At 42.8% G+C, this 20,454-nt stretch overlaps 1 protein-coding gene across 1 annotated transcript in view; it reads right to left on the bottom strand.

Annotated features, from left to right (window-relative positions):
- Positions 1 to 13,267, bottom strand: part of LOC147727588 (uncharacterized) — a 92,964-nt gene extending 79,697 nt beyond the window's left edge. Inside the window, exons 1-2 of the mRNA XM_086963142.1 lie at positions 13,186 to 13,267; positions 1,636 to 1,706 (exon numbers count right to left, since the gene is read on the bottom strand). Of these exons, the coding sequence (XP_086819268.1) occupies positions 1,636 to 1,692 (57 nt within the window). The 5' untranslated portion in view covers positions 1,693 to 1,706; positions 13,186 to 13,267. The remainder of the gene's footprint in view (positions 1 to 1,635; positions 1,707 to 13,185) is intronic.
- Between the last annotated feature and the right edge of the window lie 7,187 nt (positions 13,268 to 20,454).

Here is a 20,454-nt window from a genome sequence, read left to right as displayed (position 1 = left end):
AGATAAACCATTTCAACAAATGAGCTACTTTTATGGATGAAAGGGGTGGATAGACTGAAGTATACACAAATAATTCAAAGGGTTCTACATTCCTCTTTGACAGAAAGACACTGATATGGAAGAAGATCGACATATTGCCCCCTGCATTTACAAGATTTTATTGTTATAAAAAATCTCCGTGAAATGAAAGTTTCAGAAGATGTGGGAAAAAGAGCTGGGCGTCATCCATGATGAGGCTGACTGTAAGGCTTATTTTGGGTTGTCCTACATAGCAGTTACATATGTGCAGGGGAACAGGGGAGGTCCTAAGATATTCTATAGTAACATCTCACCAGTAACCATTTTCATGCTATGCATGACACAAAGATTGACCTTCTTTGCTATTAGGTAAGTAGGGCATGTAGTGCAATCGCCCATGTACTGTGGAAATTCTCTTCACTTGGTGAGTTTTAGAGGAAAGTCTTAAGGATCTAAGGGCCATATGTATCATACTACCATTTAGCGAATTCAAAATAGCGAATTTTAAGGAATCGCTATTTGTAATTCGCAAAACGGTATGTATGTACAAAATCGCTATTATTCTTTACCATTCCTAATTTGCGATTAGCAAATTGCTAATCGCAAATTACCCATTCATTTCCATGGGCCAGGAGGCCCATAGGAATGAAGCTGCAATTTGCGATTAGCAATTAGCTAATCGCAAATTAGGAATTTCTTCAAGGGTGCAGGGGTGTCTCAAGAACACCCTGCTGCACCCCTGAAAAAGACATTTGGGGCATATGGCGCACATACATGCCCTAAGGGCATGTATGGGCGTCATATGGCACCTTTTGTTTTTTGGAAAAAAGCATTTTGAAAAGAATTCGCATATTACCACCAACTAGAAGTTGGTGGTAATTTGCGAATCCTTAATGGCATTTTTTGAATATTTTTTGTTTGATACATTGCATTTAAGGAATCGCAAAATTTGCGATTCCTTAAGTGCAATTGCAAAATAAGGAATTGCAAATTTTGCAATTCCTTATTTTGCATCAAACATGTTTGTTACATACCATTTGTCAAATTAGCATTCACAAAGGCCGAAATTCGCAGAATTTCGGCCTTTGCGAATGCTAATTAGCTTGATACATATGGCCCTAAGGATTATTACCAAAAGCACCCTCCCAGGGTCCCAAGCAAGTATCATTCTAGGATGAATGCCCAACACAGCCTGGGATTCAGTGAGAGAGAATGAATCATTGACTTATGGTTCCTGTACATATGAAAATAGCCTATTGGGGGCGCCCGTTCCATCATCTCATATAGATTGGTACCATTAGCTTAAGTATGTTTTGTTGAGGGAGAAGGTGGGGTGCTCATTCAGGGACTCCAGTAAGATTTTTTTTATATTAAACATTGGTTCTCATTGATACAATACTTTTCGAAAGATTATAGGAAGTTACTAGCCCTATATATTTGAACTAGGTACAAATTTCCTTGGATTTGCCTATCGAAGTTCTTGGTCGCATAGGCTAATTGGCTTCTGGGTTCAGGGTGGGAGCCTTGAGCACTGACTGCTATTACAGAAAAGTGTCCTTGGCTCCGAGCATGTCACATTGAAGGCTCAGTAAAGATAGATCTGCGATATATATTTACCCGGGCTGGAGCAGCAAAGACAGCAGTCACAACACACAGATATATGATAGTCTTCATCCTTACAGACAGACCTGAAAAAAATTAAAAACATGAATAATGTGTTAATTATAAATAATCGCTAATTGCCATCTCATATATAAATTGTGGTTGCACTCAGGATGTGGTGGAGTCAACAATGAATTACCTGGCTTGAAAATAATTCCACGACAACAATGAAGTAGAACTCAGATTGACAGAGATCTACTGTGGTACTTAACATTCAACAATGACCTAACAATTGGTGATTTTACAATCATAAAGTTAAAAAAGCATTGGGAAACTCAATAGGCATTCCTACCATTACGAGTCCTGACTAAAGCAACTCTGATGCAGAGAGAAAAGAACAATCAAGCACTGGTAAAGCCAATAGGGCCACCATAATGTGACTACAGACACGCAGAAATTAATTTTCATGCAACAGCATAATAAAGGTACAGAGCTACTTAGTGGTGGTGCTTTATGTCATATTGGTGGTGGCAGTATTGGTGTTTCTGTTGGGATTGGGTGTCATGCTATTAGTGTGATACTGGTGGTAGCAGTGATACCGGTTATAGTGGTGGTCGTGTTGGAGGCAATGGTGGTATTAGTGGTGATGCAGCAGATGGTATTACTGATGGTAGTAGTGGTGGTGGTGTTGTATTGGTGGTGGTAGAATTGTTATTGTGGTGATGGTATTGATGGTGTTGGTAATGGGGGTACTGGTAGAGGTGATCATATGCTAAAGGTGGACAATCTACGTGAACTGTGGAGGGGCAGTTGTTCAAGAGGTTCATCACAAGAAGCCAGCCAATATCTGTGGTTCAGATGGAACCACTGGAGCACCATGAGGTAAATGACTACGAGGAACAGTAGGCGAGAGATCTCTATAGAAGTCAATTAAAGAGGGATGAATGCTCACTGTGACCAACTGTGGTGTTAAAGAGGAGCGTAGCACTGACAGTGATGGTGTGGTGTTAGAGATGGTAGTATTGGCAGTGTCAGTACTGGTGATATTGGTGTTGATAGTATTGGTGGAATTGACATTGTAGTTGTTGGTGATTTAATTGGTGGGATGTTGCATTGGTGGTGACATCGATGGAAATATTGGGAATGGTGGTATTATTGGTGGTGTATTGATTATATTGGTATTATTGAAATTGGTGATATTGGTGTGGTAATGGTGTGGTACTTGCAGTGATAGTGGTGGTGATATTAGTGATACTAGTGATGGTATTAGTGGGGGTGGTGTGATGGTGGTGGTGGGGGTATTGGTGATATCTGTAATGGTTCCAATCTGATTGAGCTGTGGAGGTACAGGGGACTGTAAGGTAAAGGGGTGCGAGTAACTGTAGGCAAGGTATCTCGACAGACGGAGAAAAGGAACGTCAGGACTCCGGATTTTATCTTACTGTGGCTGTATAGAGGAGAGCAGATCTTACAGTGCTGACTGTGGTGGGGTATGGATGATGGTGTTCCTGGTAGTGATATTGGCTGTGGTGACAATACTGTAGGGAATTGGTAGTGGTGTTGTTAGTATTGGTGGTGGTGGTATTGATGATCATACTGGTGGTAATAGCAGTATTGGCGGTACATGGTTGATCATAGTATCAGTTGTATTGGTAGTGGTGATGGTGTGTTAATTGTGATAGAGTAGTATTGGTCCTGATTAGTAATCTGGGATGTTGCAGCATTGGAGGAATTGGTGTTTGTGCTTATGGTAATGGGGTGGTATTGGTGGTATTGGTGGTGGTGTTGTTGGTGGTCCATGTTGGAATATAGAAAGTGCTTGTTTTGGTTGCATTTTTGGTGGTATTGTTAAGATCTATTTATGGTATTACTGGAGGTACTTGTGGTATTGATGTTGCTGGTGGATTTGAATGTGGTAGCATAATAGCATCGTTACGGCTAATCACATAAACATACTGTATTAATAAAGCACAGTGTCATGCTTGCAGATAAGTGCTTTGATCATATTTAGGGCTCCCAGTTTTCCGTTTAAACTGATTTTTACATATAAATAGAGATGGGAAACAAGTTTTCCTTGGTCTGTATTTATATATAAAAACAGGAAAATACTAGTATATTTAGTCATTCACTTCAATAGAATCACACCCCCAACCATCTGGTGTCTCCCCCCTCCTTAGAGGGTTAAGAGGTGTCAGCCCAGCTGAGACAGCTTCCCTGCGCGCACACAGCCGCACCCGAGTACTTCACAGGTCTTTGAAAGACCATTCACATGTTAATGACGCTTTATTGTTCACCCCTCAGCCCCTGCCTCTTCACTCTGCCGATTGCTCCAAGTATAGCAACCAGGGAAGAAAACTCTCCAGGCCAACCTCGGAAAGTCCTGGAGACAAAGCACTGGCCAGCGAGTGCTTTTAAAACCAAAATGAACTTGCAAACAGGACGCACCCTGAAGTCAGCACCCGATGTAGGGGCCCGGTATCACCGCCCTTGAGCCCCCTGGCTGTAGATCCAAAATAGTATGCAATTTGGTAATCAGTTGAAATTGTGTTTGATTTACTTTGGGTGCTTCCCCCTGTACATGATAACATGTGAGTATTCAATTGTTGGGTACATCCAATGCAATGCAAAAGAAAGGTGATGGCATCTTTATTGCTTCCTGACTATTTCGTGTCTCAAAGCTATTGCATATGCATGATTTTCCAGTATACACACATCTGGAGTTACAGCAGCATGACCTGGGTGAGATGGCCATGAACCTGCCTACACTCTTCCCAACAAGGCCTGTAGCTGTATTATCCTATAAGGACGGCACCGGATCCCTCTTCATGTCGCCAGCAGGGAGTGTCTGTCTCGTCTCGTGCTTCGAGTTCTATTCTGAGACACCTCCTGGGATGCAGCGCGGGCATCCTCTGAAGGTTTTCATTGAGATGAGCACGCACCTCTCTGCTGGCTTCACCTTGAGGCTGAAGAAGCTTGTGGCAAACAGTGAAGATCGTGTTTTTCCACAAGCTACATGGTGTTTTAACAAGACATCTTTCTTCACCCTGCAGACAGGGCCTCCTTAGTTTGCAGACCTTGGAGTCTGTAAACACCGGAAATGCTCCAGCACACGTCTTTTCCTCACACACTGGACAATGCAACAGTGCTTCTCGGGCCCGAGGCGGGGCTCCTGTCGAGGTGGGTTTGCGAGGGGTGCGAGCAGCCCCTACGGAACGCAGTGCCCAGGCCCTCCTTGCCTGTACCCTTGATTAAAAGCTCACAGCAGTCAGGCAGTGCATAGTTGTAGGAGTGAATGCATTTAGAGAGACCTGCTGCTTTCCAAACCCACATTGACGTGGAGAGTTTTTTTGTTGGAGGGTGCAGTAATCGGAGTGCCCGAGACAACGTGATGAGGGAGGGGACACCCCCTTGGAGGACAGCAGTACAGACCTGGACCGGCAAGGACCTATAGCCAGAAGAGCGGCTTGCTCAGTGAAATGGATGGCAAGGTGTGTGGGACTTCTCGAGGCCAGATCGGGGTCTGGTTCGAGCGTTCACCTGTAAATCCTCTTGCTGCACCTGTACCTACCTCTCCCCTCTTCCCTGCCTCCTGTGGGGACTGGTGCTGGTTGTGGAATGCTACAAACACCTGGCTACTGGTGATGGCATATGGTGCAGCGGCAGAGGTACGGGAGATCCAGCTTTAGGCCAGACATTCTGTAAAGCACCCAAAACTGAACAGGTCATCCCATGCACACATCGATAGGGGGCACTATCAGTGCCAATCACTGACTCATAAAAAAAGAAAGGGAGGTAGGATCTCGAATTTACCACCACATTAACAGATTCCTGCGCACAGGAATGGAGGAGAGGACAATAGGGAAAAGGGAAGAGGTGGGAGAGGGGAGGAGGCAAAGTTTTTTCAGCTTCAAGAGTTGCTGGTAGAGTTCTCGTTACTGGGAGAATTGGAAGACAAAGACGACAGTGATGAGGAGAAATTCATCCCAGTCAGTCCAGGGGGGGTTTGTCTGACATTTTTCTACTCCAAAATGCAGCCTCAGAAGGAGAGAAAAAAAGGTTTTAAAATACAAACAAATACATAACAAAAAAAGACAAGACAGAGTAGTCGCATAGTGGCCATATTGGTTTTATTTACACAGAAACACATTAGCGCCAGTTTACAGATATTGCCAGTGAAGAGCTACTTTTCTTTTCATGCTGCTAACTTTTCAAGCAAAAACACTCATTGATTTCAGAATAATGAGTGTAAAAGCTTTAAGTTGTATTCCCTATGAGTGTTTGTTTTTTCCAGTATGTTGTTACTTTTTTTCAGGCAGCATATTACTGTAGTCTAGTGCATAATTTGAATTGGATTGCTTCCAGGTGTTTATAGTGGGGCACAATTGGGTTGCAGCTGAAGGCACTGTGAATTTCTTTCAGTGTGGCAGTAAGGTGTTCAGTGGGGGAAGAGGATGTGACACTCTTCCGATGGCAGAAACTGCAAGGCTCTGAGACAAATGGCTTGTGATAGCACTTTTTAAGCATATTTGGGACATGCTGCAAATGGTAACGTTCTCAGATGAATATATAGTGTTGACCAATAACAACCGAGCGCATGTGTGCATTCACAATTTAAATAAATGTGGAAAAATACTAGCTGTAGCGTCGTCTTTTGCTTGTGACAAAAATAAATTTGGATAAATACAGAAAAAATGCCCAAAAAATAAATATGGATAAATACAGACGGAAATGGCAAAAAAATAAATACCATAAAACCGGGAGCCCTAATTATATTTGATGCATAACATTGTTTATGGTTGTTGCTGTTTATGGTTGTTGCTTACAATTCACAGAATTAACCACTCATTTAGGAGGATGAAAGGAATGGTTTATTAATAAACTTTTGCGCATGCGTATTCTCTAATAATAACTCCAAAGACCTCTCTGCTGAACCCACTGCATTAGCACAGTTAAAGTGTTCCCTCAAAGAAGACTGTGAAGAAAGGAAGCGGAAAATGATGTCTGTTCTGTAAGTGGTGAATTTATAAGGTATATACTGGAAAATAATGCCTACTGGATACCTTGAAAAAGGGATAGTATGTTTGTTACATCTTTAAGAAATTCAATGTATACACACCTTTTTTCTTTGGAACAAACATTGCTGTAATCCCAATATGGTAACATGACTGCAAAGTAAATCAGGTGAACTTGTAAAAGCATTAGTGAGTAGCAATGTGTCTTCTTAACAGGTGTAGGCATCCAAACATCACAAAACTATGCATGAATCAGCAATTAAAATGTTGATATATCAGCATAGTTAATAAAATCCAAAGACACACAATGGCTTTAGTCTAACAAGACTACGTGAGCCACGTCATCAGAACCTAATGGGGACACAATTAGAACAATACAATCATCCACAAATACCCATAGCATGGAAGGATTACAAATCCAGACCATGAATTTAAAAATTGGACTAGATTCAAGTGATGAGAAAAATTATAGACCCATCTCTCTGCTTTAGCAGCTGCCAAACCTCCGGAGAATCACAAGGTGGAACACATGTTGTCAGTCCAAATGTTATCTACACTAGAAAATAATAAAGCATATTTTGGACCAGCATGTAGCACTGAATCTGTACAGCTGGTTATATAAGCTAATATTAGTTAAAAGGCTAACATGGGGCATACTGAAGGACTAATTCTGCTGAAATTGCCATTGATGTTTGGCTTCAGCAGACCTCAGTATTGTACATCAATCTCAAAATGGTTTGACTCTTTTTTGGCACATGATTCCATTCCAATAAATGGAAACCAATACACTGCTGACAGACTTCAATTAACATATGGAGTACACAAGGATACCGGTTATGCGCCTATCTGTTTAACATATATATTTGAACTCTCTTACAAAATCTCTTCAAACAATAGGTCTCAATCTATATATATATATATATATATATATATATATATATATATATATATATATATATATATATATATATATATATATATATATATATATATATATATATATATATATATATATAGATTGAGACCTATTGTCACCTACTGCTGGCGGTCGCCACTAGGTAGTTACATTTAGGACGTTGATTCCGTAGGAAGAGCGTTTTTTGTTTTTCCAATAATGTTACATGTCCACATATTCTATGTTTACATGTTTGAAGCACAGTAGCACTTTAATTGCATAGTTGTACTAACCATCGACATATTTTACAAGTACATTTTTTGCAGTGTGTATGCATAGAGTGATACGGGTATTTGTACAGTGTAATTGCTACTATTACATACATCTGTAAATAAATGCAAAATAACAGACTTTTATATTTATGTCGATAAATGGACAAACTAAACTCTATTTTCAATGCATTGCATTCCTAATTTTGTGTCCAACACATGGGTTACATCTTGTACATAATTATATGCACCCTTTGCCCGCACTATTTATTGGCTCCAGCTACGCATAAAAAAGAATATTTTAGCATTTATATGATGTACGAATTTTAATACGTCATGTCTGGTATATCTAATTTGTTAAATAGTGTTTTTTCCGCATTATAATTATATCGGATGATGATTTGTGCACACCGTTCCAAAATGGCGGAACTGTTCATTCATACCCAGTGAAGCACTCCACAACAGAAGTCCGTTGCCTGTGTTAATGACCATTACCATACAGCGAGTTTGGCGCGCATTTTGTAATATCATGTATATTTAAATGGTGGACAGGCTATGGCAATTTGTCAGTGAGCAAGGGCACAGCCGTTGCCCGAAACGCGTTTGACGAGGCTTTGCACCCTGCATGCACGAATAAACTTCATCACGTGAAACTATTGCAAGTCTGGCTGTGGCATCATTTTGGTGTCCCCTTTTTCTTGTCTGCATGGAAAGGGCTTTGGAGACAGATTGGAGTTCATATATATATATATATATATATATATATATATATATATATATATATATATATATATATCACCTACTGGCGGTAGCCACTAGGTAGTTACATTTAGGACTTGGATTCCGTAGGAAGAGCGTTTTTTGTTTTTCCAATAATGTTGGCGACATTTCGCAAATCCTTGCAAAGTTTTCAAAATTAGCATGATGCTCATTTCAGCTGCTGTCTTGAAAGTTTCTGGGTGATCCGTCAAGCGGGCCAAGAAAAGGGGAGGGTCCTATGCGTTTTCCCCATGCAAATTCCCATCAGTATTTTAGACTTGACTATAGCCTGAACTGCTGAACGGAAATACACCAAATTGGCTCAAAGGTAGCTGTTGGTTCAGAAATGACCTTTTTGTGAAATGGTGTAAATCCTTCAGTAGTTTTTGAGACATTAAAAGAAATTCAAATTTAGATATATAGGGATGCAGATCATTAGAGGATCCGACAATCCCCGTGCTCAAATCTGATTAGCTGTCAACACTTCAACCACAAAGTGTTGGCAGCCATATTGGGATGTGGCATCAATGGAGTCCCTCAAAAAAAGTTAAAGAGAAGAAAACGGGGCATGATAAGAATACCCTGACCCCTCTAACTGTAGCTGACGTGGGCATCTCCAGACCCAGGGGACTACCACCTCACTGGGATTATCAATAGGACCATCACCTCCCCTGGGGTTAGTGTTAAAAATTAACAGGAGCTGCAAGGCCCCCCGAACCCTATGACCACCACCTCCCCCGGGTTAAACCTTTTTTTAAATAGAGGTAGGGGGCCCGTGCGTCTCCCCTCCTGGGCCATATATGGCCCAGGGACCACCACCCTCCTGCGGCCCGCCTGTGCAGATGAAAGGAGGGGAGGCAGTTTGGCCCCCATCCTGGATCTTATAATGGCCCTGGGAACCACCATCCTCCAAGGATGGCTCATTGTATGTCCCATGGTGCCAACCCCGGAACATAGCCATTTGCTTTTGCTTGGCAGGAACTTTGACAGCTCCCACTAAAGCAAACACTCTGGTTCCAGCAGGCGGAAATGGAGGTTTCATCTCTTTCCCTGCCCGCAGACTTGCAGGCAGGGAGAGAGGTTAGTGAGATTGCTCACACTTGCAGGGAGCTGCCTTTCCAGCAGCTCCCTTCATGCAAAACCTATGTTGGCTCCTGCAGGAGGCTGGGATGGCGGTAGCCTTGAGATTCCCCCTGCAGTTACAAGGGAAAAGAGTAGAACGAGGCAAAATGGAGGTCAGAAAAAAGCAGAAAGAGGCTGAATAAAGGTCAGAAAAGAGCAGATAGAACTAACTTAGAGGTCAGAAACAAGCAGAGAGAGGCAAACTAAAGGTCAAAAATGAGCAGAAAGAGGCAAAACAGAGATCAGAAAGGAGCACAAAGAAGGACAATAAAGTCAGAAATGAGCTGAAAGAGGCACAATAGAGGTCAGAAACTGGCAGAAAAAGGCAAGATAAAAGTCAGCAACGCGTAATAAGAGGCAAAACAAAGATCAGAAGTGAGCAGCACAAAAGCAGAAAACAAGCAGAACCCACTGAGGTACTCATGCACCCACTCACAGAGTAGCTCAGACACTCTCACAGCCACTCACAGACCCATTCAGACACTCATAAACCCACTCACAGAATCATTCACATTCTCTCTCATCTACTCACAAACCTACTCAGAGACTCAAGCACCAACTCACAGACACACTCAGAGACACTTACAGACTCATGCACCCACTTACAGACCCACTCAGACACTCATGCACCCACTCACACACCCAGTGATACACTCACGCACTCACTCGCATACCTACTGAGACACACATGCACTCACTCACACACTCACTCTCAAAGGTTACAGGTTAGGAAATAACATTAAATAAATGTAGAAATTCACTGAAGAAAAACAAATGTTACAGAGACATTGTAGTTAGGAAATATAATTTTAAAAAGCATAGAAATTCACTGAAAAATCCAAAGGTTACAGGGAGATTATAGTTAGGATATAAAACAATTTAAAACTTAGAAATTCACAAAAAAAACCAAAGGTTACAGGGGCGTTATAGTTAGGCTAAGATTTCACTCATACAAAACCATGGAAATTCAGCAGTTCTGCCCCTGCATGCACTGGTTGTGGCCTCATATATTACATCTCTCATGACATGGTAAGTGACATCACTCATGACATCTCAAATGGCATCACTATTGACATCACTAATGTCATCATCAACAGAACCACTCACATACCCATACAACCTCTCATATTCCCACTGACACACCAACACAACCACTCACATACCCACTCACAAACCCATAAAAATACTCATGCACCCAATCACTCATGCATATAGCTACTCACACACCCACTCACTCATACAGCCATTCACACAACCAGTCAGTCACCCATACAGATACTCGCACGCCCACTCATTTACTCATACAGATACTAACACATGTACTCAGTCTACTAAACTGTCACTGAGACAACCACATAGTCTCCCATATAGCCTCTCTCCCACTGACTCACACATACTAGCACTCACACCCCCACTCACTCACCAATAGAGCCACTCACACATCCACTTACTCACCCATACACACCATTCACACACCCAAACAACGACTCATGCACCTGCTCACTCAGAATGCCTCAACTCACGACTGTCCTTCTACACCCCCTCCCGACAACTATGATCTTCCAGCCAAGCCCTCGCCACTGTACCTCGTATCAACAAGACCACCATGGGAGGTAGATCCTTCTCATACCTGGCAGCTAAAACATGGAACTCACTTCCCACTTACCTTTGCCTTACCCAAAACCACCTAGCATTCAGAAAGCAACTTAAAACGTGGATATTTGACAAGTAATCCTCCTCCCCTCCCTAAGCGCCTTGAGACCCTCTGGGTATGTAGTGCGCTATATACATTTTATGACTTGACTTTTATGACTTGACTTGACCCATACAGCCACTCATGCACTCTCTCATTCACCATTTACAGCTACTCACACACCTGCTCACTCACCCATACAGCCACTCATGCACACTCTCATTCACCATTTACATTCACTTACACTCTTACTCCCTCGCCCATACATCCACCCACTCACTCACACAGCCACTAACTCACCCATACAGCCACTCACACACCCACTTATTGATCCATACAGCCACACACACACACACACACGGAGATACTCAGTTACACAGACACTCACATAATCTATGTTTTAAAATCAAATCACTAAAAACTACAGATCCTCTAAAAAATGCAATTTGGTTAATCCTCGGAACCAATAAATGCTTCCTTGTCTGACCACTTATTATTCAATTGCTCTAGTTCCCAAGATACTTTGTCCGGTTCACCACACCAGCCATGGCATCTCCCTGGCTTGTGTCAGCACATGAATTAAAAGTATAGGTTCCCACGAGAACCCTTCAATCAACTGAAGCAAACCTGCTAATAGGCCCTAAATGTAATACAATTAGAAGCGTTTGGTTTGTTCTGACAAATACTGGAATTCCCTATCATATGAAAGCAGGTGATAGATAGTCTCAATTTGGTCAAATGCTCGTTGCATACTTTACTTTTCAGTCAAGCCTTCTGGGATTGTATTTAAAATACTCATATTGCCAATACCGCAGCACCAAGAGCCCGTAGGCGCTCATGCGTTCTGCAAATAGATTTAACATATCAATTGTAAACCATGGGAAACACATGAAAACCAATGTATGAAGCTCGAGACAATTTGCTCTCGGGTCGGAGCCAAAGCCCAACTCTAAGTACTTTTTAAAGAGATGTTCATAATAGGATTTTCAGACATCTGCTTTGCCCAGCCGAGCCAAAAAAACTTCAGTTATTATGTGTTAGTGCCAGAGTTTATTTAGTGAAGATGGTTGCATGTGGTTGTACGAGCACTTATTTAAGGAGTCTGGGACATACTTTTTCATCAGCAGTGACTCAGAGCCAGAGGGAAAAAAATAAAAGGGAGAAAGAAAGAGGAAGAGAAAGAGAAAGACAAGAAAGTGTGACAAAGGACCAGGATGACCTTATTTTGAAAAACAAAAACAAGGACCTTCCATGATCATAGACTTCCAATTACAAATGTTCATTGGATGTGGAGCACAGAATGACTTAACTGATAAAGTTTTCCGACACGGAAACACAAGACAATGAGGCACTTAGGTGAAATATTGCAACCTTCACACACTTCTGTGTTGGATAAGTTGCTTTCTTAAAATGAATGCAGACTAATCCTGAAACCTATATATGAAAACTCACCTCACGCTGTGGTCAGTAGACCTTCTCTGAAAACCGGCACATTCACCGAAAAGTGCCAATGAAGATGGTGAAAAAACAAGACTATCTTGCCTTAATCTGAGAATCCTAGTGAACCCTAAAGGGAGAAATCACGGATGAAAAAAACGTGTAAGAGTGAGAAACAGAGAAAGAAGTGTAGTTTGGTGGAAAAGATGTCTGAGGTGGAATGAGCTCCAAAGAATAATTCTGTGTCCCTGCACTTTCTTTTTTTTTTAACAAATTAAGCACTGAAAGCCCACAAATGTGTTAACTATGGCGCATGACACCAACATTCTCACAGACCCGCGGGGTGACTTGCCCTACAGTGGATGTAAACGCACTTACCTCTTTCAATGAGCACCGCGCCGGTTCGTGTCAGGGGCCTAAAAGCTCCAGGATCCAGTGTCCGGCGACTCTAAAAGGCCAGTATTTAAAGTCGGAATTAAATCACGAAGCCGACGCAGTAACTTAAATACACCTGACTCATAAAAGGGAATCCAGCCTGTAATCATAAGGTCTCACTCTTGCCATTCAGCAATTCAAGTTATCCACTACAGAGCTGGTGACAGAAGGGAAATGAGACAACAGCCATTGTCAGCAGACAACGCACCTTTTTTATAAGCAGCGACATTTCAAGTTCTTTTGGGGATGAAAAATACGTGTGCGTTTAGTACAATGTAATGACCAGGCACTCGTATCATTCTACTTAAAATGTCTGCCTCATGATGACCGTTGTATGCTTTATTAAGGCAATCCTTACAGTAATAAAGGGAGAAAACTTTTATTTCACAGTGTATTATGCACAGCATTATCGTGAAAGTATATCCGATGCTAAAGGCTCGGGTATATCCTACTAAACTAATGCAGTGAGAATTTTCACCAATATTTGCACGTATAAACAGTGCCCATTTTTTTTTAAAGAGACAAACAAAATAAAAATCGCGTTTTCTCTTCTGTGCGAGTCAAATGTCAGTGCTGATTGCACCGGACTCGTTGTGCACTATTCAGTCGGCCTCCTAAATCCGGTTTCGCATGCCCTACATATTTCATGTTGCCATTTTTATAATGTGGACGCAGATAAAGATCAGCGACCCATCAATAAATCATAGTTTCTCACACTATTTTTTATTTTTATTGTGGAAGTCAACGACCTTACTTGCCAGGTTGCTGCCCACGGTGCCAGCGTTTTTAGACTTCAATCTTTTGCGTAGAGGAGCTTAATATCACGCCCAGATCTTTAGGGTTTCCAGTTGTAACTTTTTCAGGTTATAAGTAACTCCCGCAGCTCAAGGCCCGTATAAAAGTGTTTTCTTTCGGTGACGATTTTAATCAGTTTGGGCCATATTATCAAGAGCAGCGTTAAAATTATCGCTGGTTTAGCGGCAGAAAACTGCCACTAAAGTGGTGATAATGGGCTTGATATTATGCCCTGGGGATTCCAATAGAAGCTCATGTTCACACCTTATCAAGCCCATTGTCGCTGCTTTAGCTGCAGTTTTCTGCCGCTAAACCGGCGAAATTTTTTAACGCCGTTCATGATAATATGCCCTCTTGTCTTCGAACTGTTGTAAGGCGCCCTATGGTATTACCATGCACCACCAGGTTTAATCAAAAGTCAGAAAGAAAAAACAAATGCCCTGACTACAAGCTGGTTGTTATATTCCGACCCCTGCATAAACCCCTATTTACGCACAGGTTGAAATTACGAGTTGGTAGTTATTTAATGCATGCAATGATTATCGGATGCGTTAAATATCTCAACCTTTGCTAAAATTCAGCTGGTCAAACCTGCCGAAATCCAACCAGGGAAAAGCACATGGTATATACCGTATCATGTTGATTTTTGTGCCTCAAACACCAAAATCGGCATGTGATTGCCCACTAAGAGCCTGATTACGAGTTGAGGCGTTATTTATTGCCACGATAAATAACAATATCACAGGGTACTTATTTATCCAAAGTGATAAATAGCACCTATTACGAGTTTATGGGGAATAACATGCAGATTTTTATGCTTAAAGCACCAAAATCTGCATGATATGGTAAATACTGTATGTTTTCCCCTGTTAAATTTCGGTAGGTTTGACCTGCTGAAGTTGAATGAATTCTGGGTTATTTAGCACATCTGGTAAATATTGAATGCGTTAAATACCTTCTGACTTGTAATTCTAACCCATGCTTTAACAGGTATTAACGCATAGTTCGAAATATTACAAGCAACTCGTGATCTGGCCCCAACTTGTAATAAAAGTTATTCCTTGCTCCTGAAAAATAAAGTACCCCCTGGTATTGTTATTAATCAGGTGTGATAAATAGCACCTCAACTTGTAATCGGCCTCTCTGTTATGTCCTTTTCTTGTTTTCGCCCCTCCTGCAGGCAGCTTCGAGCTATGCATCTGCTTGAATAATGGAATGAGTTTGTTGGATAGCTAATTGATTGGTGATTGAGATACGTCATATTTATGTAGGGCAAAAATGACCCAAGCTTCAAGATATTTGTGTTTAGTTTGTATTTGGGTGAACCATTGAATGGAACAAGGGGCTGACTAGGAACATATTTTAAAGTGGGAGGGGTTAATATAAAATATGCAGTTCCACTTACTGCAGGTTCATTTTGCTGACTCCACTTGTTGCAATGCAAAGTAATAGTACTTAAGCGCATCTTAAATTGCTGTTGAGGAGCAGAGATCTGAAAAGGAGCACCCCAATGACTACAAAATGCCCCCGCCTTATATTGTAAAGATATTGTCAGTTGTAACTTTGCAAGTGTGTCACTATGGCCCACATGCATCATTGTTTCATTTTGCACTTCCTAATTTGCAATTTTTAGGGAATCGCAAATTAGGAAATGCAAAATGGGATGCATGTACATTTTCGCAAAATATTTGAGAATCGGTAAAAAGCGCAATTTTGACCGATTCTCAAATATTATGCGATTAGCAAAGCGCGAATTCGCAATTCCCATTCATTCCTATGGGCTAAAATGCCCATAGGAATGAATGGGAATTGCGAATTCGCAATTTGAAATCGCAATTCAGCAATGCATTTCAAGGGTGGAGAGGGGGGTCCAAATGACCCCCCTTCACCCATGAAATGTACTTTTGAGTATAAGTTACATACACACATGTCCTAAGGACATGTGTGTCTGTAACTTTACAGTTTAAAAAATGCATGTTTGTGCTTTTTTAAACAATTTCGCAAATTACCACGAGGTTCAACTTCGTGGTAATTTGCACTTGCAATTTCAAATTTCGCAATTTGAAATCAAATGATGCATAGCATTTTAGAAATCGCAAAATTGCGATTTCTGAAATGCTATCGCAATTTTAGAAATCGCAAAAAAGTTGCGATTTCTAAAAAAGCATGATGCATCTCAAAAAGCATTTTTGGAATCGCAAACGGCCGATTTTAAGGAATCGCACCGTTTGCAACTCCAAAAATGCTTGATGCATGTGGGCCTATGCCTCTCAGAGCCCTGTTGGTGATCTGTCAACAAAGGGCTTAGTTCCTGAAAGAACCACCCTGGTGTAACCATTGGTACATTATTAAAGTACTACTGCAACTTGGTAACAATCTTTTCGGAAAAGGCTATCCTTCCCAATACTAACAAGTCGATTCGGCGCCAGAAAGATATGAAGCCATGAATTGCAGCTATCATCCTAGAAATGTTGCCGTCTATGACATCTCCTACATGATAGCAGATATGAACCCTAGGTACCTTAAGGCCGTTGATCCCACCTTAATACCTTGGCTGATAACCCATTAGCTGCTAGAGCATCACTGTATTTCAAAGAGCATAAGCATGACATATTTTATTAGCTTCAGGCTGGACTTTTTTGCCAAATCCCTGCAGAACCCCTATATCAGGGTCTGGATAAACAAGAGTATTTCAGAAACATATAAGGATGTTCTATGTGTACAAAAAAGTGTATGACAGCTGCCTGCAACCTCTCTACTACTGTTGGACCTAGCCTTTTTTGCAGGGTTATTCCCCAAACCTTTTGCTTTACACCTCCTATTTTCTGACCCTATTTTTGTTGGCTTTAAGACTCTGGGCACTTTACAACTGCTAATCAGTGCTAAAGTGCATGTGCTCTCTCCTCTAAACATGATATTATTGGTTTGCACCTGTTTGACATATTTGTTTTTAAGACCTTTATTGTACCTCTAATAGTAAACACAGCTTCAGCCTACAACCCCTTGGGCTGGCCGCAGTTTGGTCAGTAACATTCTTTAACATCAGGAGAAACACAGCCTTTGTGCCGATATCCCAGGGGTACGGCGGCGTTTAGCAACAATGTGGGTACATAATGTACAGTATAAGTAGAAATCTGGTTAGGTCCGTGATTTTTTAATTTTAAAACAAACACGTTGAAATTGCATCAAACAGTATAGGTGACATGAGCAGTCATGTGTGCATTATTCGCTTTACCCATTACACTTAACAGTTGGCATTGCGGTTCATTCATAGGAAATAGGCACAATTTCTCTGTAACATACTTTCCGTTGCACACATCAAGTAAACTACATCACTTTTACTTCTAGGGCGAAAGTTTTTCTCCATCATATCGGGCACCGGTATTCCTGACCTGAGATCTTCACAGAGGAGTGCCATCTACTGACCATAGTCGTTTTCTATTCTCCCACCTCACCAGTCATGGGGCACACATGATCTCTATTCCTCCCTTCAGTAAATAGAACCCTACGGCAAAGTACCATAATATCTCTGGGTGTCCCCTTCATGGATTACTTTCGAGATCGGATAGGTCCTGTGGTGGGTCGCATAGTTGACCTCTGTATTCGTTCCATTTCCCCCATACCCTAGTCCATTTCTTGGGGCATCCTCGATGCACATACACTGCCTTTTCTACCAGCATGGCTGTGTCCATATCCCTTCCCCATTGTGCGCGAGTGGGTCCTACCCCCGAGCCCCAGTTCCTGGCAATGTTCCTTTTAGCAAGGGCTAGGCCCAATGTTGCCCATGTTTGCATTCCTCGATTCATATCAGTGGGCGACCAAATGTTCAGTAAACAACTTCTAGGGTCTCTCGGTAATACGACACCACCTGCCTCTGATATTTCGGAGAGTATTCGGTCCCAATAATATTGGATCTTTGGGCAGTCCCATATTATGTGGAAGAATGTGCCCGGGAGACCGCCTCCACGTAAGCAGGTAGGTTCTGGGATACGGCCTAGCCGGTGTAGGAGTGTGCAGGAGTAGTATATTCTGTGTAATATTTTCAATTGCACCAGCTTGAGTCGTGATGGAATGGAGGCCTCCCTGGGAGATGGCAGTGCGTACAACCAGTCTTCATCCTCTATGTCCCCCAGGTCTATCTCCCATTTGATCCGGAGGACTGCCGTGGTGTCGGGCATGTTATTAATAAGTTTGCAATATGTGAGGGAGATCGCTCTTTTGTCTCGGGATTCAGTAAGGAGTCTATCCTCTAGGGGGGAGGACTCAACCAGTCGGGTGCCTGTTGGAATCGCCCCCTGCAGTGCATGCTTGATTTGTGCGTAGCGATACTGTTCGGTGTCCGCCATCCCGTATTTTTCTTTTAGGGCAGGGAAGGTGACTACTTCGCCTTTTTCCATAAGTCCCCGATTTTGGAGATACCAATTAAGTCCCATTGTCGGAAGCCCTTTGTGTTTGCTAGGGTACCCAGTCGCCGTGTGTCCCAAAGTGGCGTTGCGAGCGTGAGTACTCCCTCCCACCCCAAGGATCTCTGCGCTGCGTGCCAGATCTTGATCGTGTGTGCTGTTGGGCGTGTAAGGGTGTGACGTTGTTTGTTCGTGTATAGTGCCCGTATGAGTTGGTCAGGTGGCAGTACAGTTCGGTCAAAGCGGAAGGCCGGGTCCATTTGAGAGGCGTGTATCCACTGGTTAAACACTATCAATTGTGCTGCCCAGTAATACAGTTTGATACAGGGTAGGGCGATCCCCCCGTCATACCAGGATCGGAGTAATTTGGCGAGCGCTATACGGGCCGGCTTCCCATCCCACAGGAGCGTCAACATTTCTGTGTCTATGGATTTGAAATAGGTAAGAGGGACTGGAAAGGGCGTGTTTTGCAATGCGTAAAGAAATCTGGGGAGTGATAGCATCTTAAATAACGCGGCCCTCCCTAGCAGTGTAAGCGGTAAAGATCGCCAGTGTGTGACGTCCGATTTAAGCCTTTGTAGAGGTTTCATTAGGTTTTTTTCTATAAATAGGGGTTCTTGTGGCGTGACATAGATCCCTAGGTACTTGAATCCCCTGGTGACTGTCTGCAGGGTGCAGTCTGGGGGCAGTGTCGGCGTGTGGCCTCGCAGGACATAAAGAAGCGAATTGGTCCAATTGATGGTGTATCCCGATACCTCACCGTAGGCCCTGAGCAGTTCCATCACAGCTGCCAGCGACTGGGAGGGGGACATCAAATAAACCAGCACATCATCCGCGTAAAGGGAGATGCGATCCTCCCACCCTGTCCCCCATGTGATCCCTCTGATTATGGGGTCCACTCGTACCCGCATCGCCAGAGGCTCAAGTACAAGCGCGAAGAGTAGCGGGGATAGAGGACACCCCTGCCTCGTTCCGCGTCCCAGTGTGAATGTGCGGGAAGTGTGGCCGTTGGCTACCACTTGTGCCATTGGCTTTGTGTAGAGAAGTTTAACCCAGCTGCAAAATTTAGGGGCGAAGCCCACTTTCCTGAGGACTGCAAACAGGAACGGCCATTCTACTAGGTCAAAGGCCATTGTAGCGTCAAGGGAGAGGATGGCCGCATCCTCCTGTAAGAGGGGAATACCGTGTAGGACTCCATGGAGGCGCCGTAGGTTAAGTGATGTATTTCTACCAGGCATGAAGCCCGATTGGTCCGGGTGTATCAGGTCTGTAAGGTAGGGCTGTAGTTGTAGCGCCAGAACTTTCGCCAGGACTTTAGCATCTACATTCATTAGGGAGATTGGCCTGTAGGAAGAAGTTTGGTCAGGTGGTTTACCGGGTTTATGTATTACTACAATGGTGGCTAGTCGTTGGTCAGCCGTGAGCTCTCCATTTGATAGGCAATCATTATACATTGGGAGCATGTAGGGAATTATCTGTCTCGAAAGTGTTTTGTAGAGTTCAACGGGTAGGCCGTTCGGCCCCAGCGCTTTCCCAGTATGTAGTGCTGCTATAGCCTTCCCCACTTCTTCTCCTGTGAAGTCGCCCTCAAGCGTCTGTGCGTCTTCTTGTGACAGTGTGGGTAGGGGTATGTCCCGCAGGTATTGCAAGCAGTCTTCCTCTGTCCTCCCCACGCAAGCAGTGTACACAGTCTCATAATAGGTAGCCAGTTCTTCTACTATTTGAGGGGGAGCTGTCACGTGTGTACCATCTGGGCGTTCTACTGTGGCAATCCACCTACTTGCCTTTTCCCTACGTTCGATCCATGCGAGCATCCTGCCCGTCTTGTCACCCAACTCATAGATCCTATGCAGTGTGTTAGTTAACTTTGTCTTGGTTACGTCCTCTATGTATGCCTTGCATTCCCGTGTGCTAGTGTTAGTGAGTGTGCCGTGTCCGCTGTGTTATCTGTGGCATGTGCCAATTCTGCTGATTGAACTGCTGTTTCCACTGCTTCCCCAGTGGCCCTCTGTTC

This window comes from Lissotriton vulgaris, chromosome 3_1 (genome assembly GCF_964263255.1).
Source record: "Lissotriton vulgaris chromosome 3_1, aLisVul1.2, whole genome shotgun sequence".
NCBI classification, from domain to species: Eukaryota; Metazoa; Chordata; class Amphibia; order Caudata; family Salamandridae; genus Lissotriton; species Lissotriton vulgaris.
The sequence above is the reverse complement of the archived record's forward strand: the minus strand, read 5'-3'. Positions and strand labels throughout refer to the sequence as shown.